The sequence below is a fragment of the Naegleria fowleri genome, assembly GCF_008403515.1.
Source record: "Naegleria fowleri strain ATCC 30894 chromosome Unknown tig35, whole genome shotgun sequence".
NCBI classification, from domain to species: Eukaryota; Heterolobosea; class Eutetramitea; order Acrasida; family Naegleriidae; genus Naegleria; species Naegleria fowleri.
This window is the reverse complement of record NW_025407967.1, coordinates 59,754-70,382: the sequence shown is the minus strand read 5'-3', so window position 1 is coordinate 70,382 and position 10,629 is coordinate 59,754. Positions and strand designations below refer to the sequence as shown.

Here is a 10,629-nt window from a genome sequence, read left to right as displayed (position 1 = left end):
CGAGATTTGGAAACAAAAATCATCATCATCATCATCATCACCAGCAGCAGCAGAAGTATATTCCCTCTCAATATTCCCTCACCTTTTCCCTCAAACAGCCTTTTTCTCTCTATGATGATGGACATGCCTCCAACCACCATTTTGGAGGACGAGGATTCATTGATTATTATTCCTACAAAAAGACAATCTGAGAGTAGTTGCAGCACCAGCGGTTCAAGTAATAGTAGCTCCACCACGAATCATAACGGTCATTATCATTTCCATCATCAGCCTACTCAAGCACACAACATGAATCAATCCATTCACACGAACGGAAATGAAAACGAGTCCTCTCGGTTTGTCACCACACCGACTCAACTACATCACCACAAATACACAACGAATGACCTTTGCTCACCGCCGGTTATTTCCACCAGAAATAGATCAACATCATCCTCCGTTGCTCTACATTCTAATACCAACAACAACAACAGCAGCAACCAAAACGTTCAGAACACAACTACTAGTACAGGAGGCAATTACTTCTCTCATCACCATCATCACCACCATGACAGGGATATCATCCATCCACCATCATTGTCGTCATCATCAGATTCATCATGTATTGAAAATTCCAATAGTCACCACCACCACCTCCAGGACCATACAACGTGCATCTCCGATACTTGCTCAAGCACGCTCAATTCATTGGTCTCATCACCAACTGGCACTACTTGTAGTACCCTCTCAAATTCTTCCACCTCTTCATTAACGTCACTGTTGGAGTTTCAGCAGCAACCACCAGTTATTTCATCATCATGGCCAAACATGGTGCTACCCACACAGTCACAAGGTGTTGCATCAGGTAACGGCGGCTCTACAACTACTACTACTACTACTACAACTGGCAGGTCAATAACTACTGCTGCTTCTGTCCAACAAAATCTCACCATTCATTATCCACAATACACCATTCCATCCCTGAAAGAATTGTTTGTCACTCGGCACGGAGAGAAGACCTCTCAATTGATCAAGTATGGAACTGGTCTTCATGGACTTGCCTCACCAACATCACCTCCCTCATCGGCTTCCTCAGCGGAAACACCAAGCACACCGATAGACGTGAATGGGGATTATGATGCAGATCCACCTTTAACAGAAAGAGGTCGGCTGTGTGCTAAATTATTTGGACAAAACTTTTACCTCAAATATCTTGTTAAAAAAGTGGAGCAAGCACAATTCACTAATTCCTGTGATGAAAACGTTTCAAAAACACTCCAGATATACACCTCACCTTTTCATAGATGCCTTCAAACAACCGAGCAAATTGTCAAAAGTATTTCGGAGGAAAGTGAGAGGGATGGGAAAAAGTTTAATATTGAAGTTTACATTGACTTTGGACTGATGGAATTTTATGGTTTGAAACGAAAATGGACACTGGATATGATGCCTCCAAACATTGATCAGATTAGACTGGAATTTCCATTTTTAAGCAAGTTTATGGTAGACAAATTTTGTAATGAGGAGTTGAATTTGGAGGGGCTCTATTTTTCTCTTAATCCTCAAAACTATATCAGTTATTTTACGGAGAAGAATACAATGGAACTGATGTATGACTTAATTCGCAGAGTGAGAGGAACTTTTTACAATGTTGAAAATAATGTCAAAAAGATAAGAACTGAGAATGCAGAACCCACAGTTCTACTTGTGACACATGCAGCGACAATGATCCGAATTGTTGAGGAATTAATTGGAATTTACCACAAAACTCCACTCTCGGAACGAACCAATGTTAAAGCCTCTATTTGTGGACTCTCTCACTTGAAGAGAGAATGCGCACCCAAAGAGACTGCATCCAATCAGCCTACCAATGAACGAATTGCAGTCAATACTACCACCACTACTGTCACAACCACACATTCTACAACAGCAATGACATCACCTAATGACCCACCATTGTCACCGTGGAGTTTGATTACCAACAATGATATTTCATTCATGGAGACCTTTGAGTCGAAAACGAGTCAGCGTTCTCTTCAATACTATCAAATTGATTCATCCCATTATGTAAATAGAAAGTAGAAACTGTCACATACTACAACAACAATTAATTATTTATGCATCTAGTTACCTGGAATCATCATCATGTACAACTATTTCAAAACTCTAGGAAATAAATGGAAACAAGTATTATTGCATGATGTCTATTTTGTATTTCTCTAAAGATTCAATTCAAGCGGTGGATTCAATTCGAAAAGTGCTTTTCAAGCAAAGCCAAAACAGAACAAAAAAATGTCGAATGACAGCAACACGCAATCACATCCACAACAATCGAGAACAACACTTCAACCATGTTCTGAAATTGAACTCTCCTCTCTGACCTTAGAAGAAATAATTCTTGCCATTCAAAAGATTGTAGATGATGCACAAAAGAATCCTGTTATTTTCTTTTCTTCACTTTCTTCCTCTTCTGCCAAGACTTGTCAACCCATCACAAAACTCACAGAATTTCTCCTATTGCTATTAATATTGCAAGTTGTTCCTTCATACGTTAACAAGTGAAAATGTAGAGCTCTATTGAGGCAAAATAATAAATTAATATGGAGTATGCTGTTTGGTTTAATTAACAGCACAGAAAGATCTTTAGTTACACAAGGTTATTTAAATTGATACCTTTCTTGACACACCACTACATCAATTCCACCATTTCAGCCATTGGCATGTTCACCACTGCTGTAATGACTGGTGATGTACCTTCCTTACTACATACAAAGAGACGAAGAGTGTCCGGTGCAATCGAGGGATCCAACATATTCACCATCTTACTAAATCTGTAGAGAGGTCCAGGTAAAAGAGAGGGTAAATTTAACCTTCTTGCATCATCTTCCAAAGAATAAATGTCTTCATCGTATGCAAATATAATAAACAAATTGGAGATGGGCTTCTTACCAGTATTCTGAACTTCAATGTTGACCTTAAATTTTGGCCCTAAACCTTGCACATTGGCCACCAATCGAATAGAAGAGCCCGATGTGTATGACAATGGTCCCTGTCCATCTGTTAAAATTTTCACATAGGCTCGCGCAGTATTGAGACGAACACGGGCGAGATCTTTCTGGAATGCATTGTGCATTTCTGATGAGTAGTCCACTTCCCGTTTTGTTTGTTCCAAATATAAGAACGTTTTGGTAGGAAGGTCAAGAGGTTCTTCCTGTTCAGGTGGTGGTCCACTTTTAGTCTTACTTTCTAGACTGGCTTTTCGTGAAATGACCTTAAAATCTAAACCTCCACTTCGGTATGAAATCATCAAGCTGTTTACTTCGGAGCCATAGGTGCCATATTTCAAACCTACGACATGTTCATATAAATTAATAGTATTCACAAGAGATTTTCCATTATAAATACGTAATTCCTTATTTTCGAGAGCAACCATGACGCATTTTACACTGCGTTGGCCTCTCATATCCAGCACCTCCATGTCTTTAATGGGAGCAGGCAAATAAATGGAATATTGTTTTTTACCCTGTTGCGTTTGTTACATGATCACATAAACAATAAGCATTTCACAAATTATTTGTTTAAATGTCGATCATCAGTCAAACGTTCCTCGAATCAAATAAAAGCTCCTTTCCAATACTTACTCTCGTGTTGAAACAGTGAATGGTACTATTCATGAGGCCAATCACAAAAGTTTTGTCAATTCTTACCATCGTCACTGGATGTGACTCGAGCTCTATAACAACTCCGCTCACTTCTCCATTCTTGATGGTATAAACATTTCCATTTCTACAGGCTGCTGCAATTCGATAATCATTATCTAAATTTCCAGCGATACATAATTTAACAGGTGCCGAAGGAAGCTGAACAGCTTTGATGATTTGTGAACCGGATGGAGACAAGATGAAAACAATTCCTGATTCTGTTCCGATCACTGGGCATCCAATAGCGTCCTCTCCTTCCCTATCTTTTGGTAAGATGGAAAGGCATGTAATGATGTTTGGAAAATCGATGGGCGTATTTTTTCTGGAATCGATAAATTGCCGAATATCGTCATTCGATGTAAGCGAGAGCAATTCATAACTTCGAGGGCTCAGAGCAGCATTAAGGTCACGAAGTCGTGCCAACTCTGAGAAAGCCGTCTTGCTGTCATATTTTCCCTCACTCAAGAATTGCCAAATTTCCGCCTCTTTTTCATCAATTTTTTTTGAAGGAATACAAAATTTGAAAAATGGCTGTAAATTCTTGTAGAGAAATAACTTGTTGGTGCTTGCGACAAGAATCATGGGACGTTTTGGGCTTTGATAATCCGTATAATACGATGCGATGGCCACAGGTTCTTCTAATAAAATATTCTCGCTAATTATTCCAGTTCCTTTATAGACTCGGAGTCGATGGGTTTGTTTTGTTTTCTTGCTTTCCAATGGATTCTTTCCCGAAGTTGCTGCCACAAGTTTATAATCTCCATCTCCATTGATATCACAAAACATCATACATTGAGACATGGCTGTTACTGTGGCCAAAGGATCATACCAAGCTAATCATTTTGGATTTTTTGAATACCATAGAAGGTAAGCTCATCTCACTTCCACACAATGTTTTCAAAATTTTCTTCACCTACCATTGATCCAAACATGATTATTCATCTCATCTTTTGATTCCGATGTTGTTCTGGACATGATTCAATCACGTGATTATGATTTTAAAAGGTTGTATTTTTTTTGTTGAATTTGTAAACAAGTGGCGCCAATGTTATGTTTCCGTTACAAAAATTCAAATTTCATTTCCAAAAAAAATTCATCATCACCTTTAGGAATGACTTGTCGCTTCCTTGTAGCCACAGTCACCAAAGATTACATTTCAGCCTTGGCTCCGGGCCTTGATCTGAGTAGTATTCAAAAAGTCATCACCAAGGTCAAGGATTATTTATTCGGATTAGAAGGTGCTCTCTCTCGGAGTGCCGGACGTCTCTCTCCGAACTTTTCTCTGTGCCAAATTCCAGTATGTGTGGATATTGCTTGTAAAATATTGAATATTCCACAATTTTCGAGAGAGTTGGCCATTAAAAAATCGGCCTCTTCGCCACAAGATTATGAACGAGCATTTCAAGAAGCTGTGAATTTATTGGGAGTGACCTTTCCGATTAAATTTGAAGATTTATGTTTATCATTTGGATGTAGTGGAATTGGAGCTGCTTGTGAGCGACTTTTGGAAAAAGTATCAACAAGAAATGATGAAAAAATTTGAAGGGAAGAGTGGTGCCAATTTTTCCAAATCAGTCTTTAAGGTTGTGGCGTTCTATTTGGTGGCTACTCATCAATTTAAATATAAAGTCGATAAAAGGAAACTCATAGAGGAGACGAGATGTCACTCGAAGAATTTTGAAGATATTTTGGAATCGATGAGAACGACGTGTCATTTGGGATCCAACTCGGGTGTGGAAATTAAAATGAAAGAAGATTCGACAACAGCAACAACAACGACCACTCCAGACAAATCATCGAGCCACAAGAGAAAACTTGATGAGCTCATGCAAAATACATCACCAAGCACTTCTTCTCCCTCTCTGGAGGAATTGAATCGTTCTTTGGTGATTGGACTCGATGAGACAAAAGTCACCTTTAAAAAGAAAAAAAGGAAATGAAAAGAAGATATCAACAACGTCACAAACTAACAAGAATGAAACCCCAAAGAGAAGAAATTCAAACAAAACAAGTGAGTCGAATGACTCTTCGTCCACATCGACTACTTCAACATTCAAAGTTAATGGATCGAGTGCTAACAATAATCAAGAGTCAACAAGTCAGACCAATCCAGTTCATTCAAGCAAAAAACAAGCAAACTCTACCACCAACCCCACCAACCCCTCAAAATCAACCTCAAATAAGGAATCTAATCCAAAGCAACAAAAATTGATTTTGGATTTTTTCAAGTAGGATCATGGTAGTATTCGATCGTGATTATTGCTGTTATTATTGTTATTTATTATTTGTATTTATTACTGATTCCTTTAAAACGAACAGCAATACCTCTCTAAAAAAATAAAGAACACCCGATGCATGAATGACAAACGTACAATAAATAATGACTTTATTTTGCATTACATATTGTGGGAATCAGAAAACGGTCTTATTGAAATTCCACTTTTGGTGCAGTTGAAGTTCTGGGCCTTGACCCAACCAAGGAATGATCAGGGTTGAGCTTGATTGGATCTGGTGTTTTTGATCTTGATCCAAAATTGAATCCACTCGATAATAAGGTTGAACTGCGTGGCGGTGGCACTTGTGATGCATGTTTGCCACTACTAATGGGTGACTGAGGCATTGTGAAAAAACTTTGACTTGAAGGACTGAGTGGAAGTGCCGCTGCTGGATCATTGCTACTCGAGCCATTCGATCGTTTGGTTAATAATGCCTGAATATTCGACGATGTGTAGTGATGAGAGAAGGATGGATTTGTGTAATGATTCGACTGCAATTTGTGTAAAGGTTCTGAACTGTGTGTACTGCCTTGAGGATTTTCCTGTGAGTGAGGAGGTTTTGAGGTAAATTCCTCAATGGCCTTCTCAAAACAATACACTCGAATGGGTTGACTACCATCGAATGAACACAAGGCAATCATGTGTTCTTTCGAACTCCATGCAATATCGTAGACTGGCGAATCCTCAAATCCAAAATCTTTTCCTTCCTTATAAATTAATTCCTCACTCTCAACATTCCAAAAGTAAACTCTTCCAATATCGGATCCAGAGACAATGTATTGGCCGTCTGGACTCACATTACATTTCTGAGCATTGATAAAACATTTCACACCGTGATATCGATTACGAATGTTTTTGAGGCCAGTGTCCAATCGTCGTAACATGTTGTCCTGAGAATGAATAAACAAACGTTCTTGAGAATATTTTGGATCAATGCGAATACAGGTGAGAGTGGATTTGCTCAGCTCAGTATCTTGAATGGTTCTCATACAGGCAAACGAGTTGGAAATATCGTCTAAGGTTGAATCCTCTCTGAGGCGGCAACTCCAAATTTTGATCACACCGTCACCGCTTGCAGAATACATTCTGGTTCCACCATTGTCGAAAGCAATACTACTGATTCTAGAGGTGTGTCCTTCGAGTTCTTTGATAGTCTTTCCAGTGTCCTTATTGAAAATTCGAATTCGACGGTCATAACTTCCCGATGCAACAATTTTCTTGCAGATGGGATGAAATCGTGCCGTGTAGACATAGCACGGGTGTTGCATCGCCGAAATGAGTTTTGGTTTCCTGTTGGAGGCCTTTTTCTTGTCGTATTCGACATTCCAAACTTTACAGATACCATCCGATGATGCAGTGACAATCTCAGTATCGTCACAATTCCAATCAATGGTATAAATAAGATCAATATGAGCATTAATCGTTTCAACCAGAGTTCCCTCAAAGACATCATAAATTTTCAATTGGCCATACCTCTCATTGGTGTGACATCCACAAGCCAAGTATTGACCCGATTTTGAAAATTCCAAACAAATACATCCCTTTTCTCCAGCATCAAATTGAAACAATAACTTTGATGGAATTTCACATGGCTCATTCACATCTCGTTTCAGTTTGAGTCGTTGAAGTGATTGTTCCTTCTTCTTTTCTTTGGTTTGTTCAGTCTGTACAATATTTACCACTTGTTCATCATTATTTTGAAGCAATTCCTCGAGTGTGAATCTTCCAATTTCAAATTCATTAGGTTTTTGGGGTCGTTCAGGAAATGATATTTTTTTTCGTGGCGGTCGTTGCTGTTGTTGCAAATCCAATCATTTACAAAGTTCGTGTTACACGCGTAAGTTGGGTGTTATGTGGTTGCAATTCATGACGATGATATTTTGTGTGGACAAGTAAATTCACACGAGCCAAAGTCGTTCAATCGATTCTCAGAAATATTCATTCTCCAACTTACCATTGCTTTCATCTCAATGTAGAGAGTTGAGGGATATAATTGTGCCTGATGTCTATGTTGATACAATAAGAACGCCTCATTGGTGGAAAAGACTGCATTAGTGTTTAAGGCAGCGCTCGCTTGTGAAGGTTGTACTAGAGGCGAGTGTGGTTTGAAAATTTTTGAGAAAATTCCAGGAATTTTTCTTGGATATTTGAAAAGTCGAATCCGCAAGTCTTTGCCGGCATTGGCTCTTCCACTCGAGCTCACAGGCTTTAAGAATCCCCAGGCTATTTTGTATTCTCCTTTTCTTATGTTTCATGTCATTTCAGAATTTAGGATGAAATTGAGGCCATCAAAATATCATTTCATAAATATTAAATTCAAAATAACATTCAATGTAAATATAATAATTTTAGAACGTCCTGCAATGCATCGCTATCAAATGTACCTACTCAAAACTGAAATCTACAAGTTCAAAAATAAATACAACATTTTCTTTCAGAAAGTGATTATAAAGTGTATCAAAGTACATGGTATCATTCCATATTGGCACCAAACTTTTGGTCTTTTTCATATTGTAAGGTAGAGTCATTTGTGGTAAAACAACCTCACTGGACTTGTCGTTGAACGAGTCAGCTTTAAGATATTGACCCGTGAGAATGTCCAAGACCGAAACTTTAACACAAGGATGCACCACATTTTCATCTAGAGTTAACATATCTGCTCCCTTAATGGTCAATGTTAAAATTGGTCGCGTCATTCTATCCGCAATGTTGCGCTTTGTGGGATCGAATAATGAGTGTTTGTTTGATTTGATTGTTGGTTCTTGTTGAGGATCCGTAAAGGAAAATGTCCTTACAAAATTCAAAGATTTTCTCCAAAATTTAGCCAATCCTTTCCTACTCCAAATAGTGTCCGATTGTGAAGCAAGATATCCGGGTAGTAATGCTGGTGTTGTGACATTGGCTTGATTATTATTTTCCTGATACAACTCTGCCATTGGATCATTGTTTTTTGGAGAGGAATTTATGGCATCCTCTGCCAATGATTGAGTTGAGGAGCCGCTCCCGTTTGTTGTCGTTTCGTCCTGATCCAAAATACGGTCATCCATTGTTGAAGAAACGACGGCTGGAGGTTGTATAAGGGCATCTTGTGAAAGGGTCTCTTCTTCCTTGGCGCCATCTGAAATACGAGATGGTTCAGTCACATCGTCGTGAATGTTGTTATTTGTTGTCTCTTCAGGTTTGGGCTTTGAACGGCGTCGTCTTCTTCTACTCTCGCTATTACTTAGCTTTTTTTTCTCTTTAGGTGAGCTTTCGCGTTGCTGCTGTTGATTCATCTCAATCTGCTGGTCCTCGTCATGGAGTAATCTCTCAGAAGAACTTATTGACTTGTCGTCACTATGTGAGGATTGTGGTTTTTCCACTTGAAAAACTTCGAAATTATTATCGCTTGTTTCGTGAGGAGCAAAAAAGGATCTTGCTCTATTGGTGGGAGGGGGCGTAATGATGATTTTGTCGGACGGCTGTTCATCCTCCTCATCATTACTTTCTTTGGATTGTGTCTTATTTCGACCGCTGTTCGGGTCCAAGTTACCTGTGCTGGATGATGACGGTAAGCCAAGATGAGGAACAACAGTTTTTGCTTTGGGTTGGCTTTGTTGTTGCTCCGATGAGGTAGGCTCATCATCATCGTATTTCGTTGACATGATTTCTGTTTCTGATGATTCTTTTTTTACCTTGGCAATAACTCTGTTTGAATGTTGTTCTTGCAATTTTAATTCTTCTTCATTTCTATTTTTCTTTGTGACTTGTTTCAAGTTGTCACGATCCGCATTGTCATCATCGTTGTTTGATCTTTGTTGTGTTTCTGAAACATTTTTTTTGAGCTTGCGTTCTGCTCGCTCATCGTTGTTGTTCTTCCTAGACAAAGGTTTTGCTGGAGAGTCTTTGTCATTTGTTTTCGAAGGCGAATGTGAAGACGAAGATGGCCTCTCTATTCGTTCCTCCATATTCTCCGAAACTTGACTGGTTTCCAATTTCTTCTTTTCCTTTTGTTTTAATACTTTTTCAGTTACATCCTCGCCCGTATTGGGATTGTAATATCGATACTCTCCATTTTCATCCTTTTTCTTAATGACTTTTTGTTTTTTCAATTTTCTTGGTTTTCCTACCGAATCACCCGATAAGGCACTCGGCGATTGTGGTCGATCATCTTCATGAGTCAGGTTTGTGAATGCCCGCCCAAAATCAACGTCCAAATGTTGTCGGCTCATGTTGTGGCTTATTTTTTTTGGATTTGAAAAATGTAAATTTTTGGCGGTTTCAAAACATTCACATTGCCAATATATTTCTAATTCTTCAGTAAAATTATTGCGCAATGAATTGATTTTTAATACAATCATACACAATGAAAGAGTTGACTTGGTTAGATAGTGTCTTTAAAGTGACACTGCTCGTATATTTTATTGTTGGCATAATTTGAAATTGTCACATCTTTACCTTATTGCATTTTCTTCCTGATACTTGAATCCACAATGATCCTCATCGCCCATTATTATTCATCATCCACTCACACGATCGATTCAAAGCTTTGAAATGCAATCATAGAGAAATGATTTGGAACAACAAATGTCACAATCATTCTATTTAAAGAACCTGAATTGTAAAAAAAAAAAAATACCGTTGAAACAACAAAATCTCTTCGGCGCCATTACAAATCTGTTATTTGAAGCCTT

At 38.6% G+C, this 10,629-nt stretch overlaps 6 protein-coding genes across 6 annotated transcripts; 4 read left to right on the top strand and 2 right to left on the bottom strand.

Annotated features, from left to right (window-relative positions):
- Positions 1 to 123: 123 nt before the first annotated feature.
- On the top strand, positions 124 to 2,061 carry FDP41_003680 (uncharacterized protein; the record flags this gene model as incomplete). Its single annotated transcript, XM_044707011.1, has 1 exon — positions 124 to 2,061. The coding sequence occupies one exon, from the start codon at positions 124 to 126 to the stop codon at positions 2,059 to 2,061; it is 1,938 nt and encodes a 645-aa protein (XP_044561740.1).
- Positions 2,062 to 2,271: 210 nt separating this feature from the next.
- On the top strand, positions 2,272 to 2,541 carry FDP41_003679 (uncharacterized protein; the record flags this gene model as incomplete). Its single annotated transcript, XM_044707009.1, has 1 exon — positions 2,272 to 2,541. One exon carries the CDS (start codon positions 2,272 to 2,274, stop codon positions 2,539 to 2,541), a length of 270 nt encoding a protein of 89 aa, XP_044561739.1.
- Positions 2,542 to 2,668: 127 nt separating this feature from the next.
- FDP41_003678 (uncharacterized protein) lies at positions 2,669 to 4,655 on the bottom strand (the record flags this gene model as incomplete). Its single annotated transcript, XM_044707008.1, has 3 exons — positions 2,669 to 3,502; positions 3,621 to 4,513; positions 4,598 to 4,655. 3 exons carry the CDS (start codon positions 4,653 to 4,655, stop codon positions 2,669 to 2,671), a joined length of 1,785 nt encoding a protein of 594 aa, XP_044561738.1.
- Positions 4,656 to 4,791: 136 nt separating this feature from the next.
- On the top strand, positions 4,792 to 5,223 carry FDP41_003677 (uncharacterized protein; the record flags this gene model as incomplete). The annotated part of the gene is made up of 1 exon (XM_044707007.1): positions 4,792 to 5,223. The coding sequence occupies one exon, from the start codon at positions 4,792 to 4,794 to the stop codon at positions 5,221 to 5,223; it is 432 nt and encodes a 143-aa protein (XP_044561737.1).
- Positions 5,224 to 5,579: 356 nt separating this feature from the next.
- Positions 5,580 to 5,912, top strand: FDP41_003676 (uncharacterized protein; the record flags this gene model as incomplete). Its single annotated transcript, XM_044707006.1, has 1 exon — positions 5,580 to 5,912. The coding sequence occupies one exon, from the start codon at positions 5,580 to 5,582 to the stop codon at positions 5,910 to 5,912; it is 333 nt and encodes a 110-aa protein (XP_044561736.1).
- Positions 5,913 to 6,105: 193 nt separating this feature from the next.
- On the bottom strand, positions 6,106 to 10,167 carry FDP41_003675 (uncharacterized protein; the record flags this gene model as incomplete). Its single annotated transcript, XM_044707005.1, has 3 exons — positions 6,106 to 7,749; positions 7,911 to 8,199; positions 8,345 to 10,167. 3 exons carry the CDS (start codon positions 10,165 to 10,167, stop codon positions 6,106 to 6,108), a joined length of 3,756 nt encoding a protein of 1,251 aa, XP_044561735.1.
- Positions 10,168 to 10,629: the final 462 nt, after the last annotated feature.